Source organism: Ischnura elegans, chromosome 9, assembly GCF_921293095.1.
Source record: "Ischnura elegans chromosome 9, ioIscEleg1.1, whole genome shotgun sequence".
In the NCBI taxonomy this organism is placed as follows: Eukaryota; Metazoa; Arthropoda; class Insecta; order Odonata; family Coenagrionidae; genus Ischnura; species Ischnura elegans.
In genome coordinates this window covers 14,394,026-14,421,320 of record NC_060254.1, presented here as the reverse complement: position 1 = coordinate 14,421,320, position 27,295 = coordinate 14,394,026, and the positions used below count along the sequence as shown (strand labels likewise).

Here is a 27,295-nt window from a genome sequence, read left to right as displayed (position 1 = left end):
GCCTGTATACGATGAACGCAAAAAATATCTCTGCATAAACTTCACATTTTCAGATCTCTGAATTTTTTTCGAACAGTCTTAGTGACTTCCGTAAATGCATTTCTCCATCCAATCAGTTTGCCAATTTGTAATGTGTACAAAATGCCACCCACGATTTTTAATCATCTAAAGATGAAATATTTTATGGGCACTTTTTTAAGGAACTGAGTAAAACAAAACTTGCCAATATATTATTTATTTCATTTACAGAAAAGTGATATCATGATATATATCATGATTTACATTATGGATGTGTCTTTCCGTTCGTATTTTTTGCTTAAACATTCCGTGATATAAATTGAAAATTTTTCAATATCGAGTCAATCGTTGCCTTCTTTATATACATTTCATTCACTTAGTTCACTAAGCAATGCATAAGATGGACCATCCAAACTGACCACTACCGGTGTTGTAGTTAATGATAATTAGGTTTAGGTTGTGATAGAAATTAACAAGGGGAGTTTGTTTATTTGCATTTGAGTAAAAAAATACTTTTGCACAGATAGTATCTTTTAGTTCATTCGCATAAATGGGATATCACGATATAACCAGCTCTACTTTTACTTCACGTATTTTTGTTTGTTTCTCTGGTTTAAACAATCCAAGAAATAAACCGCAAAATTTCCGGGATCGAGTCAATCATTGCCTTCCGTTAAAGTCACTGAGTGAGTTTATTACGTAGTGAAAATGTATGATGGACCGCTCAAGTTATCCACCAGCGGTTATGTATTGAGAGATATATTGGTTCTTTAAATGTAAATTAGTGCGGGTAGTTTTGTTGGAATTGGAGTAAAATTTCCTTTTCACCAATATCATCGTTTATTTAGTTTACAAAAAAGTGATAGGTACCAAAAAATTAAACCGCAAATCTTCCTGGCTCCACTCATTAGTGGGTTCAAATAAGTATTGTCTTTTGATGTATGCATTCTATCTCAGTTCGCCGAGCACTTCACAATGGCCCATCATGTGGATGCGATCACTCGTTTGGCTTGGAGTGCACCAGGAACACTACTGATCCGGTTCCTCCGTCGCTCGTTGTCGTGGTGGCCACCACTGGCTTCCCACTCAAGAGGCCCTGTATCGTCTGGAAAATTCCGCCCAGTCCTCCGAAGGCCGAGTTGAATATTTGGCCCGTCACCGAAGCGGCCTGCCCCGTCACGTGACTCACCGAATCAGTGATGGCCTGAATAATGTCGGTCAGCGTCGATTTGTCGTGCACAGAATCCAGACCCTCTATTTTCTCGATCGTCACTGGAAAGAAAAGCCAGGATGTGTTCAGATGATGGCTTACAAAAAAAAACTGGCTACAAATGATACAAGTCACAAAAAATTCGCTTCGCGGCTCTAGGGCGTTTAAAAAAATAAACGATTTCATTATTCCATCTGTCATTATTCTGAAGAACTGAAAACAACCTGCCCCGCGCACTGTATTAAAATTTAGTTGTGTTGATATGAAGCTGAATTGACTTATATGTTCGGGAGCTTAGGTCTCAGTTGCATATTTATCGGCATCGTATTTTTCATCCATAGATGTCTTCCACTTTGATTCACGGTATGAAATAGCAAAACACGCCAGAAAAGCAAAGTACTACGATGCTGCGCATATCACGCTAATTCGAAAAATCGACCAAGCCCCTTATTTTCCCGATAATTTAAGAAGGTTGCACCTTAGTTTTCATGCAAACCGCCATTGACCTGTGAGCACTGAAATCTCACGCCAAATACGGAGCCTGAAGAGGTTTGGCAAGTCTCACCTTGTTTGCCACAATTGCAAGCTTCGAGGCCATAAGGTGACCGAGTGTTGGAGACCAGGTGGAAGGATGTACAAAGGTGCAGATAATTTAAAATCAGGTAATGCACATTGCATAAGACAGGAGTCTTCTGAGGATGAACTGCCAGCGCATAGTTTTGTCACATTTGGAACAGTAAATTACAAGGTAAATAATGTATGGATTCTAGATTCTGGTGCTTCTGACCATCTTGTCACGGTAGATACTCCTGTTGTTAATACAAGAAAGCTAAAATAATTTGTTAAGATTGGTGTAGCCAAAGCAAGCACATATTTAATCTCGAAAGAAATTGGTGATGTTTATGCACTGACTTATGTTGATGGGAAACCAAGGAAAATAGAACTAAAGAATGTATTGATAGTTGAAAATTTAAAATGCAACTTAATTTCTATTTCTAGGTTAGAACAAAAAGGTTTCAAAGTTATTTTTGAGAAAGGTTCATGTACTATTAATAAAAATCAAGCTGTTGTAGCAGTGGGATGGAGAGAGTCAAATATGTATAAATTGGAGTTAAAAGAATTATCTAATGTCGAGGCATTTATTGGTATCAGTGATGGACAATTGTGGAACCGGAGATTGGGTCACATAGGAGTTGATGGGCTGAAGCAGATTGGTAAAGCGGTAGATGGACTGTGTGAGTTAAATGCTAAATATGATTTGTGTGATATTTGTGTACAAGGGAAACAGGCATGTCTTCCACACAATCAGAGTAGAGAAAGGGCTCGTATACCGCTTGAAATAGTTCATAGTGATGTATGTGGACCTATATCACCCACTACTTACAATGGAGTAAAATACTTGCTGACTTTGATAGATGATTTCTCTCATTTTACGGTAGTGTATGGTTTAAAAAGGAAAAGTGAAGTAATAAATTATTTAACAATTTATGAGGCGATGGCAACTAGCAGATTCTCTTCTAAGATATGTCAGTTTAGATGTGACAATGGAGCAGAGTATGTGAATGAGAATGTTAAGATTTTTTTTCAGGAGAAAGGAATTCAGTTTGAGTTAAGCAACCCACACACATCGCAACAGAATGGGATTGCAGAGAGGATGAATAGAACTATTTTAGATAAAGCCAGGTGCATGCTTTTGGGGTCCAGTTTAAGAAAAACATTTTGGGTGGAAGCTGCTATGACTGCAGCCTACTTAATTAACAGGAGTCCAACTAAAGCATTAGATAACGGCAAGGTTCCAGCAGAGATGTGGTTTGGTTTCCGTCCCGATGTAAGTAAGTTGAGAGTGTTTAGATGCGTGGCATTTTCTCGTAAAAACAAATCTGAATTAAAGAGCAAATTTGATGAGAGAGGAAAGAAATGTATTTTGCTTGGTTTTTGTTCTAATGGATATAGATTGTGGAGCCTATCGGTTAGAAAAGTAATTTCTGCTTGTGATGTTGTATTTGATGAAAGCAGGAGCAAGTTCTCAGGTGAATTTTGGGATGATGATATGTGGGAGAATTCACAGGATAGCTCAAGGGAAGAGGAGAAGCAAGGTGATCAACTTGATACGGTAGATTTGGATTATCCTGATTGTAAGGGTAAAAAAGAGGTAGATCTGGGATTAAGGAGGAGTAATCGGGAAGAGGAGAAGCAAGGTGATGAACTAGATATGGTAGATTTGGATTATTCTGATAGTAAGGGTAAAAAAGAAGTAGACCTGGGATTAAGGAGGAGCATTCGAGTCAGGAGGAGGCCAGAAAGTTTAAAAGAAAACGCTACTTTGGCACCTACAATGAACTGTAAAGAGTTCTTCTCTGAGGAGAATTGTAATAAAGGAAAATTGCATACAGAGAATACCGCGGCCTGCCTAGAATATTATCCTATTGATGAGTTATGTTGTGCATTGAATGCAGTGTTTTTTTGCTATAGTGTTCCTGAGTCTTTTGATGAGCTAGAGAAGAGATGGGATAAAGAGAAATGGCTAAAAGCTGTGGATGATGAAAATTCAGTCATTACTAAAAAAAATCACACATGGGAAGTAGTAAAATTACCCGAGGGAAGGAAATTAATTTTTAAAAAGTGGGTTTTTGCCATTAAGGAAGATATTTATATGCCTCCGCCACAGGTAGTAAAGGTTGAAGAAGGCTTGGTGTGCAAATTGAAAAAGACATTATATTGTTTAAAGCAAGCCCCTAAAGAATGGAATGCTAAATTTCATGGTTTTGTAAAAAAAAAGAAAAAAAACTTGTTTTTTGTTCAGTGTCAATCTGACAGATGTTCGTATGTGAGAATTGAGTGCAATGTTACCGTGTATCTGTTATTATACGTTGATGATTTTGTAATCTCTAGTAATGTGATTTTCTGTCAAAACCAATGTCATTGATGTGGTGTATATATCCTCAGAAAACCAGAGGGCAGACATCTTCACAAAACGTTTGTCATTTGAACAGTTTTCTAAAATTAAAAGAGAACATAGGTGTGTGTGAAGTGTAAGTTTAACATGGAAATTGAGGAGGAGTGTTGGTATATACGAATGCAATTTCAATGTTGATTTCTGTGTTACTATGTGCATTGTTGTTTTTATTGATTTTCTAATATATAAGAGTTCAGTATGTGAATTTTAACCAAAGAGGATACATGTTCTGTTAAAATTGAAGTGAAGCATTAATTTCCATCCGCCTTAAATTCTACCCACTACAACAGATTTCCCTCCGGTTGATTTATTTTTTTGCGATATTTTTGTGGCTATTAGAAATAATAATATTATAAAGTTTTGTAAAACATAAGAGTTGATTGAACATGAGAGAAGAAAGAAAGGACAATAAAATTTGTTATTGTTATAAAGGTTATTAATACGTCATAATCGAGAGAATCAAATGTGTGTAATATTTCCTCGCTCCCTTTTATGTTTTGCAATTTCACGTTTTCTGAGTATTTCCCCCTACAATGTGCTCCCCAAAAATCTTTATCATTCAAACGGTACACATTTGTTAGCCTCTAAACCTTTTACTTGCGAGGCTTTACTAAACCGCATAACTTGAATATGTTTGCGATTAATATTCATGCCATATTCCTTATTCTCTTTACCAACAGCATCTGCAAGTACTTGCTTATTTTTTGCTGAAAAATAATTCTACGCCTGATGATTGTTGGATCTGATTGACTTCATCACCAATTTCCATAGCTTTTAACCCCATATATAGCTCTTCCCACGCCTTCCGTACCATTCTTTTGGCATAAAAAAATGAACGGAATGGGTGGCAGCGGATATACTTGTCTTAGGTGTCGCCTTTTGCTTGCTCACCCAGTTACTTCTACTTTTGCAGCCTGTACACTGCACAGATTACGGATGGGTCGCCATTCCCTCCTGTATAAACTTATTGTCTTCAGAATGCTCAATAGATTAAATCAGGTTTTCCTTAAATTAACAAATTACGACAAGGGATTAATGGCTTGAAAATCTCCTAAACTCACCAGTAGGCTCCTCATCAACGGTGGCGCCTTCCCTTCTCTGTCGGAGGGATGTGGAAACGACAGAAGCCGCCGACACAGCTCCTAGGAGTGCGGCAAGTGCCAGCAGTACGGCTGTCTTGTTCATCCTGTCTTCGTTCGGTCCTCTCTGTTCCTCTACGTGTATTTGTGTCTTTAGCGCCCTGAGCGTTAAAGCGTGGATCACGGCGAGTCGGGCCGCTTATATCGTCACGTATCGCGTGTTCCCCGTCCGTCTGTCCTCTTTTGTTCGACACTTATTTCCTCAATCCTGCCGGACTTCTGGTTTTATGACTATCTCGGCTGCTATTTTCCTCCCAAGTCTCATTACGGCGGAGGATAAGATTGCGTCGTGCGGTAGGTAAGCTGGATGTTCACAACGGAGGAGATTCCTACGGAGACTCGTTTCGCTGCTGGCGTGTGGGGAATGGAATAGGTTATATTAGTGTCTTTTGCCTTGCACAGATGTCTAAATATTGGTCTACGATTCTTTCCCCAAGAAATCCCTAATTAGTTGGTTGACAGCACGTGATTATCTCCTTAGTTTAAAAAACTACGCTCGTTGCTACCATGGTGTCACAACAGGTGCCTAAATGGAATGTATTGACTCTGCATTAATGTGTTTCATGTATTCAGTAAATTTATTTAATTCCATAAAACCCATATTACCTTTGTTTAATTGGCTTAGAGACATCAAGGCTTAAAAAAATCAGTATTTTAACCAAACCAAGGTTTAGGAAATAAATAATATTATTCATTTTCTAGATTGCTGAATACGCCAGAAAAATAGTCGTCGGCATCAATTGAAGTTACGTTGGTTGCTCTACAAATGTGTTATTTTCGCTGTAAATAGCGAAATAACAAGAAGTTCGTAGCATATTCGTAGTCACACGCTTGATTTCCCTATTGGTTAAGCATGTAATTTTCATTTTTATAAACGGAGACTTTTATAAACAAGGCGTCACACATAACTGTTCATAGTTAATTAATTCGTAAATAGGTAGAGGCGAAAGAGAAATCATTGCTGTTTACAGAGAGGAAGTTCTTTTCTACTCATTCTTTTCCTTTCATTATCTTAAGCATTAGACGTTGTTTTGATGTCTTATAATGGCGTTACAGAGTAAACGACTGTCTTATTCTCACGCGAGAGAAAGCTCACGTATTTCCTTTTGTTTTTGTTAGTCGGAGGAGTCGAGATAAGCGATGCTGAGGAATGGGGAAATGCCCACTCATCCTCCTCAGCCTCCCCGTGTTCTTCATCGGTTTCCTCTCCTAGTCCTCCTCTCCTAACTCCCAGTGTCCATGCAAAGCGTCTCTTGCTCGCCACGTTGATTACACCGTAATGGGCTCGGCCACTAATCGTACTTCATTGTCAATTGTGATGGGGTTCGAAAAATAATTTTGTTTGAAAAAAAATTTGATCTGTGTTTCCGTATCTGTATGCATCAGTTAAGTCTTTTACATCAACATCTACATAATACCCTGCGAGCCACCTCTACGGTGTTTGGCAGGGGGTGATCAATCACCAGCATGCAGCATGCATTTGGACTCCCACATGTACACCACACCGTCCAAAAAACGTCCCGTATAATAACAAACTATACTACTATATGCTGTTAAAAAAATAGAATATAGAATAGAAATTCAGAAAGATGCATTAAGTTTTACATAGGTTAGTAGGCTACACTAAAAGTCATCTAATATATTTATGAGTTCTATCGCTGCCGTTATAATCTCTTATTGATCGAGGAAAAAAAGACATTCTGAATCTATCTGTTCTAGAGTCTATCTCCTTTATTTTATTTTTATGATCTGATCTTCCGTAGCATGTTGGCGTCCGTGAGATATGGCTAAATTCGTTAGAAAAGACACTGCTCTTTAATTTATCTTAAAGGTTTGGTCTATTTTTCAATCTACGGTCCGACAGAGATTCCCATCCGGGTTTAGCTAAGAGGTCAGTTACACTAACAAGACTATCGTAACGACCTTTAACTTACCTGGCAGCTCTTCATTGCACGCGTTCTAACTCTGTTATCAAGCCTTTTTCATGAGGGTCCCAATCACTGCCAGCGTATTCCAAATGGGGCTTAACGAGGGAGAAGTAGCTAATTTCTCTCACTTTGTCGTCGCTCTTTCCTAATATTCTTTTAACAAATCCCATTTTACGATTAGCTTCACCGGTTATTTCCCGAGTATGTTTATTCCACGATAGAAAGATAGTCTTGAGCTATTTACGGCGAAAAATCATCGGCCCGCATCCTTTGCAGGTAAGTAAGTAGATGACATCACTGTGACAAATGGAAAGGTGTCTTTTGATAAATGAAACACAGTACCTGAAATTCACATACGTATTTCAAGGGTTCTGCCCGTAAAAACAATTTTTAAAAACAAACATAACTTAATATCGAACAGAAACCTTTATAAAATTGGAATGATTCTAAGCATCAATAGAACCAGTATGAATAACACTTATTTATAAGGCAGGAACATATCAACACTACTAGAGCCAACTAAAATCGTATTTATATTTTTATAATTATCATTCGTCAACCAATAGTCTTTATATAACAGGCTTTTCTTACACCTTGGGTAAATCTATAATGAATGATATAGTCTTGTCACATATCTCGAATTAATAGTCGGTGAAAGTTGGCCTCACTTGTTTCGTTTTTATCTACAGTCTTTTGAGCGATGCCTCATAAAAGGTTCTCCGTAAGGTTGTATATCTGCAAGATCTCTAATGACGCCTCAGATTCCACAAACCTGCGGGTAGACTTTCGCGTTTTCTTGTTTTAGCTTTACAAGCGAATGGCTGAATGGGATATATTTACTTATCTTCGTAACCTATGTTTTCCTTCCATTTGATGAACTCTTTCCAGGAGTTCCGATTTCGTGTCTGATGGAAAGACCCAATTTGTTCATATGCGTGGAAGAGATGTCTATTTCAACGAAGTAAATTTCCGGGATACATGAATCCACCGTTTTTTTTCCTCGCTCACTTTGGCCCAGCCCTCTGGGATCACAATGACTCTCACGAGAATAGGTACGCCCAGCATGGACTTTACCATGGAAAGAAAATCATTTTGTGCTCGCATAATTTAAGCCCAGATCATCCAATTACCGGTTCGGTATGCTAACAGTCACAACATCAAAGTTGCTAGTACACCTATTCGAAAGTTAGGAGATACGGGTTCGTATTCCAAACTATTTTTCATGACAAAATTCATCCTTTGTGTGAATAAAATTATGCTTGTTCGTTTGGATGCATAGGGTGTGAATTTTTATTTAATACATCCGCAGAATAATTACGAATGGGAGTGCGTATTTGTTTAAAACTGTTTGGGTGAAAGATGTTTTGAGACTTTGGCCATGGATACAAGCGAATTTCGGATTCCGAAGTTCTTTTTTCAAAATAGAAAGGCCAGGTTCCACATATTTGCATCTATATTGGGTCGATGGCGTTGTCGATGAATAAATGTTTGTGAAGGTCGATGAGTCCTTTGTATACCCTTGTCTACATCCCTAGCTCACGCTACTAAGAACTTAAATTTGAGCAATGGCAATGGTGTTTGAACCATTGACTACGTGAAAAATACGTATAATTTAGCGAAAATGCGTAAAAAATGAATATAATAACAGATAAAATGAAGTAATGAATAGGCATTGGAGTTGCCGGCCATTGTATGATCTCTTTGACGTAGCTCTCCCTTTAAGTCTCCTATCTGCTTATCCTTTTACAGGTACTTCTTCTGTTTCACATCCTTCTTTACTTGTTCCAGTTATATTATTCGAGATCTTCCTTTTCCGTTCTTGCCATCTACTTGTCTCTCGAGGATTGTGTTCTCCAGGCCATCATGCCATCATGCCCCAAGAAATGGCCGGTTTACTGTTCCAAACTTTTCGTTGAGGTTTTACATAGTACATTCTCTTTTCTTCTCTTCTTAGGAATTCATCATTTGTGTAATGCTCTTTGAAATGCAAAATAGTTCTCAAAATAAAGATTAAAAATAGTTTCCCCAAACATTAATTTCGCAGACGTAGAATTGTATGATGAAAACACTTCATTATATTCCCATTGGTATTTGAGGAGACACGACAAGCGATTGGTATTTGAGGTATTGGTATTTTGTTTACTTCGCAAATGCCTCTGATATCCATTCTAGATATTAAATATACTCGCCCTAATAATGTATATAAATACGCCAAAAGTCTACGGCACCAAAGCACGGAGTCATGAATGATGATAATAAAAACCTTAAATTCGACGTAAAAAGGTCATTGACACTGGTGCTATGGCTTAAAATTCGTAATATATGGTGTTCTTGCTCTTAATTAGATGATACCTTCCTTAGGAATTTTTTTTGTTATTTCCATTTATATTGTAGGTATATTCCTAATATCTTTGAAACTCTTTCTCCTCAATGACGGTTGGTAGAAGAATTTTGATAACTCTTTTTGATCTGTTTTTTGGAGCGGATTAAAGTTGATATTTCTTTGGAAGGAAATTGCTAAATTTTTGTGACGGAAGTAGAATTTCGTTCGCATTTATTGTTCGGCCTCGTTGATTTTTTTGTTTTTCGTTTTCCACCCCGCTCATCTCACGTCCTGTGGAATATTTATTTTGTTTATTTATTCTACTTTCCGGACTTCTGATTACATATTTCCACAGTCCCAGCCCTCACACATGGTTGCAATCTCGTGTAAATACTTCTGACAGCTCATCGAAAAAAAAGGGACCGCCATGATATAAAATAAATTGCAAATTAAATTCTTAAAAGATGGGATATTTAATTGGAAACTGTGAAAAGCAGCCAGGCATGGAAATCGTAGCGGCAGTTAGTCCTCGCGTATAAAATCGAAAAAAAGGAAATTTTCAGGGAGGTTGGTGTGCGTACATTTTTTTGGACTAATTTTCTCCTGTCCATGCGCATCGTCGTATGTGCTGTGAGATTCACGCGCCTACTAACTTGAAATTTGCATCATACGTCCCAATAAAATCACAAAATAAATTACAATTAGGCATTTGCTTCATTCATGGAGGAATTCTGTGCTCGTGCCCAGCAGAAATTTGCCCACGCTCATCAGATATGCCTCATCTAGAATTTACTTTTGAAAAGTATTATCACCTATGTCAGTAAATTAGAAAAGTAAGCACGTCGGTCAGAAGTTCAATACTTTTGATTAACTAAGAGGGCTCTTTTTTCCTCTCAGGTATTATTTTTTCCAGCCATATACCTTGTATATAACTGACGCTTATATATTTTGGATATCAGAAGACTCTTAATGATCTTTAATATTCCCATATACGAAAGATACCCTTTTAAATTTTTCCTGCATCTGGAAGAAGTATTTAGCGTTAGATTCCTATCCATGATAAAGTGTTACTATTCAAGATTTAAAGACACCTATACTGGGAATGATATGTACCATATGCTCTGAAAATGTGAATACAATACAATGGGGTTTAGACAAGTGAAACGCCTAGAAAAAGTTAGAATGTAAATATTTGATGATGAGCATGGAAAAAAACGAAATACCGTCGATCGAGGGGGAGCGGTGTATCTTTTGAAATGCTTATTCACACATCAAAAGAAGAAAACAATCCCTTACTACGAGTGAAGAGTTTCCTGGACACGGTTGCGATCTTTATTGGCGGATCTAGGGCGGGGGGGAGGCTCGGGGGCACGTACCCCCCCAGACCCTTAAAAATATGCAAGATTTTTAATACGGTCCCATTATCATCTAATTTTTTCCTTTACAGGTACTGGGTGACATTTCCATATAATTTATTGTATTTGTAGATACCCAGGTTTACATTAGCTCTCACTCAGTAGGTTTTCGCAGGTTTTTCACGCCCCCCTTCTTGTTTGGGCGTTTTCCTGCAGTGGGTTTTTTCCAATTAGGACGACAGTCAATATCCTTAGGTTTTTTCCACGTTCACTATCATCTTTTTACACTTGATCAATGGTAACTTTGTTGACTTATAATTTTATCTATTGATTGAAATCATGATGTTGAAAATGGAACTTCTATTTCTTTTTATGTAAATTCTCTGAATGTAATTTCATGAGTAATTTTATTTTGTATTAAACTGAATAAATTTCATATTTGACGAGGGGTTAGATGGAAGATGGGACTTTCTAGTCCCAATCTCGCCCAATAAAGACGTTTTACTATTATTATTATTACTATTTTTATGATTGCATTCATTTTGTGTGATGAGATATCCTTGTGATCTCCCAAAATAAAATCCTGGATACAACCTTGCTTGTGCCCCCCCCCCCCCTCCAGAAAGAAATCCTGGATCCGCCCCAGGCGATCTTTACGCCGGGAAAGCACAAAATGTTTTTTCAATCCCTTAGTAATTGACAGATTGATCGGTCGTAACCTAGAGGTGGCTCCGTCGGCCTAAGCGAGTATATTCGATAGAGAATTAGGATGAGTAATCTTTGTGGAGTTATGAGAAAAAGATACTGTTTCCCCAGATACTTTACGCGTATATCAAGCCTACTTAAACGGGGTGCTGAAGGCACGTAGAGATAGTATCGGTGGTACAAGGCTACATAGCGACAGACAGGATAATCGAGTGGCAGAGATATCGATAAAAGTGAGAGAGTCGATATTATAGTGTGGTTGGTCCGAAGACTGGCATATTATATTTAGTCCGTGATATTTCAGCGAAGGGTGTTTGCCAACATTCAGGGAGACGTTGCGAATATAATAATATGGAGAATTATTCGAAGGTCGCTGAAAGTCATAAAGTATTGCGAAGTATTCAATGGAAGCGAAGATGATTATATTTCTGGAAGATATCGTAATCAATTTACCGTTAGCATAAAATATTGGCATAATACTGAAAGCCATGTTTTAACGGAAAATCACAAACTGTTAACATTTCAGTTCGCATTTTCACTTCAATCTATGCTGAAATTGTTGGGAGTCTTTGGAAGCGCAGGTCCATTTTTGGCCTTGCTTTGAAATTATATCGACAATGAAACGCATTAGTCTAAAGGCACGTGCTAAAACTTATCTCTTATTTACTTTTTTAAAGCATTAATCATCTATGTCAGTAAATTAGAAAAGTATGCAGGTGTAACGGGAATTCAATACTTATGATCTAATAAGAGAACTTATTACAGGTAATCGGGCTCTTTGGCCTTAATAGATTAAAACAGAAGGAAGTTACTCCAAAACTTAATGACGTTCACACTCATTATTTTGTAGTGTTGGGTTTGTGCAACTATTGAACACGCCTTCTTTATGCAGTTTTTCCCAGACATTTGTGCCCTACTTTTTATGTGTAAAAGGTTTGAGTGATTGTGTTTTTATGTGATTGTGGTAATAACTTGATTTCCTTAGCAGGGTCCCATTATCTTTGCGAAGGACCACAAGATTTAACCCAAGTTACCTTAGGGAGGCCACAACGGCTTCGCAAAGACTAACACCTGGGTGGCGTGCGTGGTCTGTGGCGGTCCCTATCGTGGAAGTAGCAATACCCGTAAACTGCCGCAGAAGTGTGTTTGTGGTAATAACCTAACATCCTTAGGGCGTAGTCCAGTACAAGATCCCAGTGCTCTGAAGCGCTAGGAGCGTCTTTGCGTGGTCCAGTAGAAGCTACAAAAGCTGCCGTAGATTTCTCGTACGTCACGCATGACGTCACTATATTCGCTTCTCTCTCGCTACAAACGCTCCTGCGAAATAGGTGGGTGAGCTGGAGCGAATCGGTTTTTAGCGCGAATTTGAACGGGAAGGAAGGCAAAAGAAAATGGCATTATTATATATGTATCATGATCTGCTCTTATTTTAAGTTTATCACCTCGGTGTTAAAGGATTTACAAACCAGTGGGTAAAATCTAGAGGACAAGCATCGGTCTATTGTGGTGTCCGATAATGGTATCCAATGCAGATCTAAAATTAATAAGGTTTCTTGTGGTGTACCCCATGGTCATGTTCTTTTTGTCATTCATATTACTGACCTCTCTAACAAGCTAAGTAAAGTACAAGGGGCCTAATTCAGACGATCTAATATCCGAGCAGACGATACTAGTAAAGCAAACGGCTAACAAATGCTACAATCGCTCCAGCCTTGATCCAGTAGGGTAGCACTGGGAGCGATAGGAGCGAAAGTGGACCTCGAATCTGTAGCGTCTGAAGCGGGAGCACTCGGGAGCATTGGGAGCGTGTACTGGACTACGCCCTTAGTGGGATCCCATCTGCCCTACGAGGGATCCAAGGTTACAACCCAAGGTTTCCTTATTGAGGTCCCTACAGCCTTGCAAAGGTTTCATTTGGGTGGTGTGTATGCGGCTGTGGGTATCCCTGGCGAGGAAGTAATATTCCCGTAAACTATTACAGGATGGTTTTCTAGTTTTTTGTTTGTTATTTTGACGAGTGGTACCAAATTTTACGGCAATTGGAGGCCTTTTTATTAACTTTTTAGACTAAGAGAACGTTTTCCACCTAGAGCAGTACATCTGGAGTCTATTTTTAATTGAAAACGACCGAGATGAGGAGGAAACTACAGCAGCGAGGTGTCCTGATGGCTAACATTCTGATATTGGTTGCGAGGAAATATCTTAGTCTGTTTCGGAGACGGAACCCTCTGCTGGTCGGGAGTGGAGGAGGGTGACACGCGGTCATTTGGGGGTGGTGTGGAGGGAGGTTGAAGAGGTCGGACCCCCTGTGGGTACGACGGAGGAGAGAGAGAGAGAGGGGGGGAGAAAGTGGGGAGACAGCATGAAGTAACGGGAGGGGGTGAATTGAATAGCCTTAGTGGGATGAGGTACATGGCAGGGGGTGCATTGCGAGGAAGTGTGAACTGACGGAGGAGGTAAATGGGGGCGGCAAGAGGGGACACAACTTCATAATCGCGTGGAACAAATACCTATCTTGGATGTGAAGCAAACAACTATCTTGGATGTGAAGCACAGTTCATGCGTAATATACATATTGTAATTTGTTAATGCTCATAGTTTTACGATTTCATTTGTTTTGCTTTCATGCATCCGTTTTGATGACAAATGAATTTACTCTGCCTGGCAATTTCACTTTACCTTGTTGAATTTTTCTATTGCATGTTGCTAATTAGTACTTACATGACATATCCTATGGTTATGATGTAAAAGTTATTATTTATTGTGGAACAGATTGAAGTAGGATTATTTTCTTCATTCAAGTGTAGAATGACAAGTTCGATACAAATTCTACATTCATTAACTATCACGGTTAGAGCTGCTTTTGAGAATATTTATTCAAGTCAATGCAGCTACTTTGTACATTTTATTCAGGAAATTGCACTCTTTTACGTCAAGCAAATGATGAAAGAGAGAATTTATGACATAAGTAGATATCGACACTGTTGTTTTTCTTTACGCTTGGAATCTAAGGTTTTCTTACAGGAAAAGGCTTTATTGAAAGAAAAAGTATGCACATAGGTCATTTGTTAATCCATTTGTTAAGGTTGAATTATATGGAATAATCCAATATAAACCACCCTCTCTACATTGAGTCATCCAATTTGCATTTGTTAACTGTCTCAAAGCCGGTTACTTTTCATTCTATTCATGAATCCTATTCAATTCTTCCCCCTTCCTCATCAAATTGGTGGCATTATTCCTTCTGACAGAGTTTTCAGTATATAGAAGTACCCACGCTTATAGTACTCCTTCCATCCAAGCCCTTTGTCTCTTCCTAAAGTGTCCTACCCACACCCTCCACATTTTGCCTTCTGCCATTCTTTGTCTTCTCCATCCACTCCACCTTCCCCTCTCCTTCGCAATCCTCATTCTCCTCCATCTCCACCCTCATCTTGAACGCCTCTAGTCTTCCCTTGTGCTCTCTTTTGAACGTCCTCGTTTCTGTTCCGTATATCTCTTCCCTCGACATCAGACTCATCACCAGCCTTTTTGTTTATCTCTTGCGTAGTTATCATCTTGTAATCTCTTTTATATTCATGATCGCCTCATTTTATAGCGTAGTTATCTCCCTGATATTGGACGTGATTCATGATTGGATTTCTGTATAAGTAGATATACAATATATCATCGCTTTATACCATTTAAATAAATGTAGGTGAACATTTTGAATATTCTAAAATCTTAAAACATAAGAGCCAACGTTAAAAATGGTGTGAACCCTTTTTCCAGAAAAATTTCTCAAATTTAATGTCAGATTATTGTATTGTTTCGTTTTTTAGCTATTTTAGCAATTTCTAGATATCCGTGGAAAACGTTAAAAAGTAATCTATCTAAGAGGTATTAGTGGTAGCATTAGGGACATGAGGGTTTTCAGTGAGTTGTTCGTGATTAGAGATGCGTGAAAATCGCAAATACGATAAATGCGATATAGATGCGATGCGCGCAAATAAATGCGACATAGATGCGATGACTGGACATTTATGATACTTTACGCAAATTTGCCTTTTCGACGGCAAAATTCGTACATATTTTTGCCGCGCGCAGTTTAAATACTCCGCCGACACTCACCGCTTAAAGCATGTGAGCGACTGGCCAGCTGCTAGTTGGCTGGGACTCTAAGTGGCCGCGAACTACAAGTGGGCGCGGACAAGCTACACCTCCGCAACTATGTGCTTTATTCCTTAATTTATTATTGTTATACGACATAATTATTAAAAATATTCTGTATTTTGTCACATAACTGTGTTTCACTACATTTTATCGTCATTTACCTCATTATGAAAATATAAAAATAGACGCTACAAAATGCGATAAACTGTTATGGAAAGAGCGATAAATAAAAATGAAAGTGCGATTTTCACGTTCCTCTATTCATGAGTCACTGTCTGCAAAAATTTTCTCCAACAGGATTTATTTTTATTTTACGTTCATTGATTGGGATAGAAACGGAAGGGGGCAGATTGAAATCTTGAGGGGTTTGGGGCAGAGAAGATAGGCGCAGGATGCGTTACGAATGGAGGGGGTGCTTTTCTCAGGGGGTGTGAAGCGAGCGGAGGTGGTCATTAGGGGCGGCAAGGGGGGGCACCGCCTTAATACTGCCTCCGTCTCTTAGTGACGCACGCGTGAGACCTTAGCAATCTCTCGCGCACCCGTCTCCAGATGGCGTTGATGACCCTCTTGAAAGGACTCTCCCCAGTTCGCACGCTGCGTCCATTGAAATATACAACATAGGAACTAGAGGATGTGGTTGGTGTAGTGGCTACAGTGTTGGTTCCTCACCCTGTGGGTCTGGGTTCAAACCATGGTGAAGACGGAGATTTTTCCGGCTCTGATCGATTGGGTGGTCTTTGGAGGGCAATTTAAGTGCAGTATCCCGGATAGGACGTTAAACCGTGCTCCCCTTGGAGATTTTAGTTAAGAGCAGGTTGATGCCGAGTCTCTCTAATTTTCCTTTCCTAACCTCCCATCGTGACGCAAATGGCCATAGCGCACGGTCGCCTCCTCAAAATAACATACTTAAATTGCTTAAAATTCATACTATATAGTGTTCTTGCTCTTAATTAGATACTACCTTTCTTAGCTATTTGTTTTTTTTTTGTTATTTCCATTTACACTGGAGGTAAATTCCTGATATCTTTGAAACTCCTTCTCCTCAATGACGGTTGGTAGAAGAATTTTGATAACTCTCTTTTGTCTGTTTTTTGGAGCGTATTAAATTTGGTATTTCTTTGGAAGGAAATTGCTTAATTTTTGTGACGGAAGTGTGCTAAATTTTTGTGACCGACTAAGGGATATATTAACTCGTGGATTTTCTAGCAACCTTCACCTCACTCCCCTTCCCACCTCCTCTTCCTCCGTACTTATGCCTTGTTTACGCGTCAAAGGTAAATGCTATAGAAGCTGAAAAAACGATGTATTGCTACAATTTTCAACACCAAAGTGTCCCTGTGAAGGAAAACATAAAAACTACGCGTTGGTGGTAAAAGAGGAGCATTTTCTTCTCCTCATTTCCATGACTAAATTATATTAAATTTCGGCTCACCATTGGTCGATCATAAATAATGAATTGAAAAAAAGACAAGATGTACCGAACTATATTCGTTTCCTGCGAAACAAATGAACTTTAGCTGTTTAAAAATATACCTAACCACCCTTCAAACAAAGTTCCCAAGATCCAAGCGTGATGGAGTGGAATTTCAATACGCCCCTTAATCGATTCCGGCTGCGTTTATTGTTGAAGTCGCTATTTAAACGAATACAGGTCGATCACGTCCTCAATCGATTACGCACTCTCGTCACAGTCGATGTTCACTCGCGCGAGTCAAGCGTAACCGTCGATTGCTTTAACAGTCTAATTAGAGGTGTAAACAAGGAAATAGAATTATAGCTCAGACCCTTATGTGGATGTAAATGCTACAATGGGGGAAAAAGGGAATGCCATGTAATGTTTATTGATAACTATAGTGATGGGAAAGGTGGTGAGATAAATGAATAAATATTATAAGCCACCTATATAATGTCGCCTACGCATGGGAAATTTACTTACAGTTAGTTGGATTAATGACAGAAAAAATAGTTTGCAGAGTTGTTTTCCTGGATCTGTAGTGAGTTGTTGATGTTTGAGGTCTTAAATACTTAGGCCAGCGGTGGCTACATCATGAGACATTTTGGTCTGATGAAGATAATCGTCGAAGGATCGGTAGACGCAAAGAATAGCAAGGGACAGCCCCTATGAGTTTCTTAGGACAGGTTATTAAGGATATAAAAGAGAAGCAGTACATCTACATGGAAAGGCTAGAAAATGGGAGAGCGAATAAGAGAGCTGTGTGAAACCGGCATTACGGTTTTTTCCTTATGGTGATGAATTTCCTCGAAGTAAAATCGACAGAAATGGAATTTATTGAAAGAGGGACTTAAAAATCGGTAAGAACAAAGAAGAAGTAGAGAATGTAGGAGAGAAAAACGAAAAGACCCCAGCACCACAGATTTTGTCGGCCTGTGCTTGCTGTTTATAGCGTAGGAGGGTCGAAAGACGCCATAAAAGAGGGAGGTGCCTTATTTTGCCAAATTGAAGGTCCTCGGCGCCTTATTAAGAGACCCTGGAAGTGTGCGATTTCGCTATTACCCCGTAATATCAACTATCCCCGTCCCCATTTCCACCCAACTGATTCCCGGGAATGGAAGCGAATACTTTTTTCACTCCTAAACCTTACCTTGCTTCCAAATTGAGTTCCGCAAATTGAAACTAGTAATTAAACCCGGTCCCTTTACTTTTGCCAGGCATATTCTACTCTTATATATCAGCTGCGAATTCGAACTTCGTCGCTTGAATTTGATCGCCGGCATAAAGCTTCGAAATTTCTTGGGCATAGGTCCCGAGAAATAAAGGACTTTAAATCAGTTAGTAAGTTTAAGCTCAGGTATCCAGAACACACTCAAGATGTATGATATTTTTTGTATATAGTTACAGGTCAACGGCTTGTGCCTTAGCATTTCCCAACGCGCGCATATTGAGACATCTTGCGAGCAGGCATGCAATGGATTATCCTGGAGGTTACTCGTTGCATTTTTGGTCGCCAGAGGTAATGGTATTTAGGTGTTATTCCCGTCGATAAAATGGAATATCAGGGGGAAAATGACAACTTTTAAATGTAGATGTACATCGATTGAAAATTTTATGCTGAAATCATTTGTTAATAATTTATAATTTAGTAATTATTTATTCCTCGAGGCCAACGTCCTAATGTGGCAAATTTATGTGAGGATCTTTCAAAATCATGTTCACCCCTCCATTTTAAGTCTCTTATTCCTTCTTTGACCTTCTCTCTTGTCACCGCTGCGAGAACTTCTCTTGTTTTTTTTTCATTTTGAAGGGGGAAAAGAAGGGATTTGCGTCCTATTAGTGTCCATATTTACATGTTCCATATATTTTATTTTAGGTCTTTTTTCTGCTCTTGTCATCTACTTGTCCCTCAAAATTGTCATCATAAGGGTATCAAGTCTCAAGATATGTACAATTATGTTACTCTGTGTTCTTATCACGGTTTTTCACTTCTGTTCCATTCGTCTGTTCGACGGAATTCCTCATTACTGACTTGGTTGGATCGATTTGATCATCATCACTCTTTTGTACCACCACATTTCGATTGTCATCTCCCTTGATTTCTCCACTGATATCATTGTCCATGCCTCACTTCTGTATAGGAGCATAGGTACTCCAAATGTAGGTTTTATATAAATTGTTTCCTTACTTCTGTGCTTAAATCTGCCGCTGTAATTAGATCCTTCATTTGATGGAATGCTCTCTTCGCCTGGGCAATTCTACTCATAAAATATTTCCTGCTTCTTCCATTGCTCGCCGATACGATTTTCAAAGAGCAAATTGTTTCATCTCCTCCGTTTTTATTCCCTAAGTTAATTATAGTTTTGACTTCTCGTCTGCTGCTGCATGCTAATATTTTAGTTTTCATGGTACTGATTTTCAGCAGGTTCATTTTTTTAATCTCTTATTTCGATGGGGAAGAAGAAGAGGAATTGCCTTCCCTTACCTCCCTCATAACCTTTTCATCCGCCATGATACCCTCCCTTCTCGCATATCCATCAATATCACAAAAAAACAGATGGTAACTTTATTTACTAGTCAATGCTTATTGGACAATTTATCATCTAAAATCCCTTCTGGCTGTGGCCTCTCAATTAAGAACCGAGCACTCTAGCGTGTGAGATTGGAATCATTAAATATTTTTAGAGCACAAGCAACTATATATTTACCTTTCGCTTAGATATCAGGTGTAACTCCGATGTTGTTTTTTTGTAACTTTGTTTTCCGTCTCCGACAGTTTTATTCAATGCTCAAAAGGGGTTAATATATTGTTAATTCATTCTACTGCCGGTAATGTACATTAAAATATTAGTTCGTAGGGAATATCTATGGAGTCCTTCGATAGTTTACTTTTGTCTCATGGAGTCATCCTTTGTCCTCCTAAGCCACACATCATGTCAAAAGGTCCTTAATAATTTTCACATAGGGGCAAATTAGAAGAACAGTTTTATATTCATATGAGAAATTGCACGTATTAAATGTACCTAAGAAATTAATAAGTATAGTTACAATTAAATATAGAAAATACTATGGATTATAAAGTCTTAATGTCGCCAATCAACCATTCTTTAAACTTTCTCTTAATTGCTGCCGAACCACTTAAATTGCGGAAGAGCTTAGGTATACCATGAAACGTATTTGGTACAGAATTTGGCCAACCTTTTCCCGTATAAATTATAGTTAGCGTACGTTTTAAGCAGCAAAACATTCATTTTTAATCATGCAGTGTATTTTCTTACAAGGAATTTTGTTTTATATTTTTTTAGTAATTGGTCATTATGATTAACCATTCCAACAATTTATCTACTGTTAACATATTAAATTTAGCATTTTATATTTGAATTATTTTCAAACTCTTTCTCAGTCGTCTCCTTTCATCCGTTTCGAGTCACTCCTTATCGTATCTTTTCCTTTATCCTCTTCACTTCGTCTCCGTCGCCAGACCTTCATTTGTTCTCTTTTATTCTGGAGGAGAGAGAAAGAGACGGAGACATGCCCCCTACTATTCCCTCTCCCCACACTTCCCACCCCTTTGACCTCGCTGAGCCCCCGTGATCCTCCCTCTCCCCTCATCTTCCTTTCGTTGCTCGTTAATTCCATTCATCAGTCCCTCAATATTACATGCTGCGAATTTGGATCTCTTCTTCTCCTCTTTAAATTCGATGCGGAATGATATCGTGGGTGGGCCGTGCTGCCAAGGTTTACTACTTTGCTGCCGTGGATATAGGGTATGATCTACTGCTCGTGAGTAAAAGTGGGGATCGGAGAAAGAGGGTGGGGCATAATAAAGGGAGAGTGTTGGGGTAATTTTGAATCAGGAAGTTGGAGATGAATGCTGAGGGAACATGCGTACTGTATAAATTTTCATTCCAATATCTAAAACTCGACAACATCGGTTCTCAGCTAGGTCTACCATAATCACCAAAAGCTTAGAGACTTTAATTTTTTATAGTTTTTATTAAAATGAAATGGATATTTTTTTCTTAAGAAATGACAGTGGACTTTGTAAAATATTCATGACTACAGTTTTATGAATTACTTTTTCGGAAATAATTTCACTAAGTAATTTTTTATGTAGTTAAATCAACTTTAATGGAAATATCACATTATATATCAAAATAATAGGCAATAATAAAGACAGAAATAATGCATTTGGATGCAAAAGAAAATATCAAGGAGTTTTCTATGAAGAATAGCAGACAGAATATCAATTTACTTCAACAAACCTGGGGCTGAATTCTGTACTTTGTCGGTACAGAACCGATCGATTTCCCTTTCAAGCCCACCGACTGGACATCATTCCGTACCGACAACGGTTTCCGTGCCGACGACAGACGGCACTGTCAGCGATTCTGTAAGGTCGTCGGTTTCAAAACAGGTGGTACGGTTCCCCCTCCTTCCCAAACAGGAAAAAATGGAATATATCCGAAGTTAGAAGCCATATGACGTGTCACCACTTATGATAGAAGGGTAAAAACAAGTGAAGACTCATTGGTACGCAGTTTGTTTATCGTTGCCTTAAACCTTTTTATTTGCGGAAATTACGACTTATTGTTAGATTAACATAATCGATATTGGATAACTTGTTAACAATGCTTATATAATGTGTGGTAGTAATGCTGTGCCCATAGAATCGAAGGAAACAATATTACCACATCACAATATAGTTAGCATGCGATGGAGATCGTTGTTGCTGGAATGAATTATTGAAATTACCCTTGAGATCGTATTTTCTTTTTTTATATATTGGTGCCGTATATTGCTATTTATTCATGATGTGGTAACATAGTAGTCATTAAGTAAGTTCCGTCTAAATATTATCATCGGAAGGTTATGCCATTGACATCGTAGCAGATGAAAGTCACATACCATGGAATGTGAACATAGTATTCAAAAGCAAATGTAAATGTTGTATTAGAGGAACGAGTAAGGAAATTGTTATAAAAGTATGCAGCTGGGTATAATGAAAAGAAGTGTAATAACGAGGAAGTAAAGAAATTGTGATTGAGTGAAATACATGTAAGTTGCGCATTCAAAGTGAGAAAAAATGATAATATTGCGGCAAACCTCATACTTATTAACAAATATCTTCTTTTATCGTCAAGGGAATCAATGGCTGACGATAAAATGAAATATGTTACCTATTACAATTGAAAGAAAGTAATCACATTGCGACAAACTTCATATTTAAATAAAAATATGTTATTTCTATGTTGAGAGAAACGCCAAGTGATGATTGAGTGAAATAATAGTTGCCTATTCAGTGTGGGATAAAGTGATAACATTGCGGCAAGACTCATATTTAATCAAAATATCTTTTTTATGTCAAGGGAGTAAAAAAATGATGATAGAGTGAAATAAATCCTATTCCAAGCGAGTAAAAGTAATAACATAAGTGAGAGAAAGTCATATGGTGGCAAACCTCATGTTTATTAACCAATATCTTATATTTATGTCAAGGTAATCAATAAATGATGTCACAGTGAATTATAGTGGCCTACAAGAAGGGGGAGAAGGAGATAACAGTGCGGAAAACCTCATTATTTACTCGGTGATGAGGTGAAAACAAAGTTAAACGTACAATGTGCACCGGGGAAATCATGAAACTCACTAGTCTGTGGCCGTACCGACACCTTTTTGGTGTCGGCACGGCTACCGACGATCTCCCGTTTTCACGTCGGTGCCGCACCGATCGGTTTGGAGGTAAAGAATACGGCTCCTGATCAGACACTGGGCTCTAGTTAATATTTAAAAAAAATCACTGGACTCTCTTAGCCAGAATAGTAAGTTTTTAAAATACTGATCTCTATTTAAACTAATTACGGGTCACTAATATCGTATTGATTTATACAACCGCTTGCGGTGAATTACTATTACTTCGGTAGTGAATGGTAAAGTGTTGAAATATAGCTCGTTAAATTAAGAATTTTCGGTGAAAAAGTCCTTCGTAGGAGTGATTATTTCGAAAGGGCAGTTGACTGGCCAGTAGCGCACCTTAACGGAGTCTTCCGCAAGTGCAAGGTGCCAATAATCCACAGGGCAAATATCATTGAACGCTTGAAGTCCCTAGGTTTGAGTTCCTGTGAAAGTAAATCGAAATTGAGCATCTTATTCTGTATTTTGCTAATAGCTATATTATGGCCTTAGGGTCTACTGCGTATAATATCACGTGGATGGAATTTTGTCTATAACAACTGGATCTTGGAGGGCGACAGATTATTTTTATGATTTTTCATTTTTCTAATTTTTTTCAAAGAATACTGTCGACGGAATCCTCCAAGCAGCAGTCTTCACTGACACCAGCAGGTCAGGGAATGTTTCATGATTAATGGGGTATTTTATTTCCTAATATCGATAGAATTCACGGAAGCCAATTATAGCTCTTTACACTCTGTGCTTTAAGGTATGTTGAGACCGCAAGCACAGCCGCCAAACGCATTCTTTCGGCTAAAATTTCAGTCCGTCGGTGGTTGGAAAAGTTGTAAATTTTAAGGGAGAGAGTCTTTGTGGAGGAGGAAAATTTGTATATGTTTTTATTCGTATCTCTAAACATTTTTTACATAGATTTATGCCTCGTGAGTTTTGCGTGCATATATATATATTCTGGGAGAAAGCTTCGTCGGTGAGCTAAATAAAGCGCTTCCAGGCATTCATTTTTCTCTCTCAACCTCATAGAATTTATCATATTCAGTCAGAATGATTTTTTTTAATGCCCGACCAATACGCCTCCGAGAATTGATAGTGATTTCGGTTAGTTTGCCTGGGAAAGTGTTCCGCTCTCGTCCATATTTTTGGTGACCTATCAACTTTTTTTTAAGCTCCCAATTAAAATGTTTGATAAAAGCTTTTTAGGCTGTTAAGGTTTTGGGTGTTGGGCAATTCTTTCCGCCCTGGAATGTTCATCAAGATTTTGAATATAATTTTATTCCCTCGTCTCTTCGCTGAAATTTTATATTGGTGTATTTTTTATGCGACTAATTTACGCTGGCGATGAAAAAGTATATGCATTTATGTAGTTTCAAACGCGCTCCCCATATTTTCCGGGGGCTTATAAAAATTTATTTATCGCCATGATAAAAAAAAAATCACTTTAAATTTGGGAACAAGATTTTAATGGAAAATGGCCGATGAGTTTTGGGTTCTGCGTGTTTTAAAATTAAGACTTACGCATAAATATTTTTTCAGGGACATAGGTAACTAAGTGACAAAGTGCCCGTTTACATTTTGATCTTTAATTTTAAGCTCGCAATAAATGTGAGCGTAAAGGATTACGCTCACTCTGCGGAAAAAGATTTATCCTTGGTGTTGGTTCACTTATCTAATGAATTCTCGAATATTCTCCCGTCGACCTGCATGGTTGACCTATAGATTGCGTACTTTAATGCATTAAATATCCCCTTTCGTCTGCAGTTAACCTGGCTTTCAACATTTCATAGTTTGTACTTTTTTTGCGGGAGGAAATAATTGAAGAGTGCGCGTTTGAAAGGTTTTTCTACTAATAAATACAAATATATGTTTAGTATTACTATCAGTCACTATAAGCGATATGATGTTCGACGAGGGTAGCCATTTAAGTGTCGGGAATGAAGAAAAAAAATAAGAGATACAATAACGCAATTTTGTAATTGTTTTTCAAAGTACTCTCGATGAATGTCAATATAGTTTTGCATTCGATTGAACCAGTGTTTATAACATTAATTCCATTTCAAAGTAGGGATAGTCAAAATGGCTGTTTTGTAGGCATCAACCGCTTCTTCACACGCCTGGAAGCGCTTAACTTGTTGCATATTCTTGATTCTGACGCCCACGGGTGCTAAGTTAAATCGAGGATCTCCTCTCTGGTTAAATACATCAAGGGATGCAGTTCGTCTGACTGCGTACAAAGTCACTTGTTCCTGCAGTGCTTTGAAATTCGTCGTCGCAGATCAGCGACAAAATAAGGGGTTTTCACCCCGACAGTGGCTTAGTAAGCACGACCCTCGCCACATGTGCCACAGTGTGGCCTTGTGACGTAAACATCTTGTTTGGTAAAATCCATCCCGAATTATGTTTTATGTATTATTTATGCTTTTTTCTTCTTTTTTATAAAACGTGGCTTTTATAAAAAATCATATTTTTATAATTTAATATTATTACATAATAATCTTGCTTCGTATTTATATTTTGCATTAGAAATAAGGTGAGCTAGGGCTTAATCATTTTCCAAACCTTTGCTATAATACCTATGCTTGCCTAGTGGCATGGTGAAATGTTCCGTATGAATGATTCATTCATTATACCTATAGTGATATCTTATTCTGTATGCTGATGTGTTTTATGTTCTTTCATGCTGTTGCGTAGTAAAGGAGCTCTTTGAGTGTGAGCCTAATATAAAGCTTGCATGTTAAAGAAAAAGTCTGCAGTTCCGAGCAGAAATAATGCGTTTGCCCATCATCTATTCCGTATCGGTTTTTTGTCTGCCCCATATTGCTTCGGATGTGTCCCTGGCCGTCACACTTGCAAAATACCCGGAGTGCAGGGACCCTGCCGTGTGCTGCGCCGTATCAGGTTTTTCTGATGCGATATTAATAATGTAGCGGTGGATTCAAGATACCTCGGTAACGTTTACGAAGGGAGGGAGACGTAGCTACTTTTTTGCTCGTATCCTCGTGCAAATGTATTTTTAAAATGCATTCGTATCACTCCTGTGGCAGACTTTGCTAGTGCTCGGTTTGAGATTCTGTGTTGCCTCACTCACGTGTTTAATACACTTTGAGTGGAGGGCTCCTCCCCGCATTATTATATCGATGAGCAACTTTTAATGTCCGACCATAATAAGAATCCTCCACTGAATGAAAAACAGGTGGCTTTAAATTCATACGAAGGTTTCTAGGTATGTCATTAAAAAAAACATGTATATCTGAGTGCTTTACAAAAAATGGACCAGTACAAGTGTGTCACTATTAAATATATTGAGTTGACTATCCCAATAATGAAATTTTACATTAAAATTAAATTTACTCAAATTAGTTGTAAGATTAAAGTCTTTTCAGGTGAATTAATTACGTAGTAAAGTAATAAATCAGAGCATATTTTGATGAAAGACAACCATGCATTACAATGTGTTGTTAAGCATTTTAAAAGAGTAGATAATGGAGTGAATATGGAGTAAATTTCTATGAATTATGAATTTACTATGTATTTACTTGAATGACGCGAAAAACTTCTGATATTTTCGTCCCACATGGTAAATCATACCAGGAAATCACCTAATATATGTATATTCTGAAGCAACAGCGAATGAATATTTTTTATATAGTATTAGAAATTACTAAAATATTTTGATGGATACAAGTTTTAAAAAACTACAGATTCATATGATATTAGTGCCCGACTATATATTTTCCGCAATGATGTAATTCTTAAACTTTCGGTCTTCTTGCATCTCTCCGTTGAGTATATCATGAACACAAATTTTCTGTTATGTTTTACAGATACACGTGGTCCTTCGACTTTAATTCACAAAGAAAGGTGTGTGATAACTGCCGTTAATTATAAAATATATTTAACTTATTCATACATTCAGCGTACTTCATGAATGTCTGTTACGAATAAAGTGATCAATATAGTATTGATTCCATTTAACCGTCATGACGACTTCTTTTACTCCGTATGATATTGGGCCTAAAGTTGATTATTAAAATATTCACTTTCGATTTTAATAATTCGTTTCTTAAAGCCACATATAATTGTATGATTATTTTTTATAATTTATTCCATTTTATTCTTTATTTTACGTTATGATTATAGTAGAAACTCCTGATTTGCTAGTAATTCGATAAACAGTAAATTTGTGATATAATACGCATATTTGTATGCCCGAAAACTTTTTCAGCTTTCATTAACAACCACCGTCAGATAAGGTTTAGGCAATTCGTTCCATTTATAATAGATCTAAAGTGCGGAAATCGTACCAGTGTTTTTATCCTAAAAATAGCCGTGTGTAGTTTCCGCAAAGTCGGTACTGATGCGCTTCCG

At 38.0% G+C, this 27,295-nt stretch overlaps 1 protein-coding gene across 1 annotated transcript; it reads right to left on the bottom strand.

Moving 5' to 3' along the window:
* Window positions 1–856: 856 nt before the first annotated feature.
* Window positions 857–5,476, bottom strand: LOC124165708. The gene is made up of 2 exons (XM_046543194.1): window positions 5,246–5,476; window positions 857–1,290 (listed from the first exon to the last, which is right to left on the bottom strand). Exons 1-2 carry the CDS (start codon window positions 5,367–5,369, stop codon window positions 1,016–1,018), a joined length of 399 nt encoding a protein of 132 aa, XP_046399150.1. The 5' UTR covers window positions 5,370–5,476; the 3' UTR covers window positions 857–1,015.
* Window positions 5,477–27,295: the final 21,819 nt, after the last annotated feature.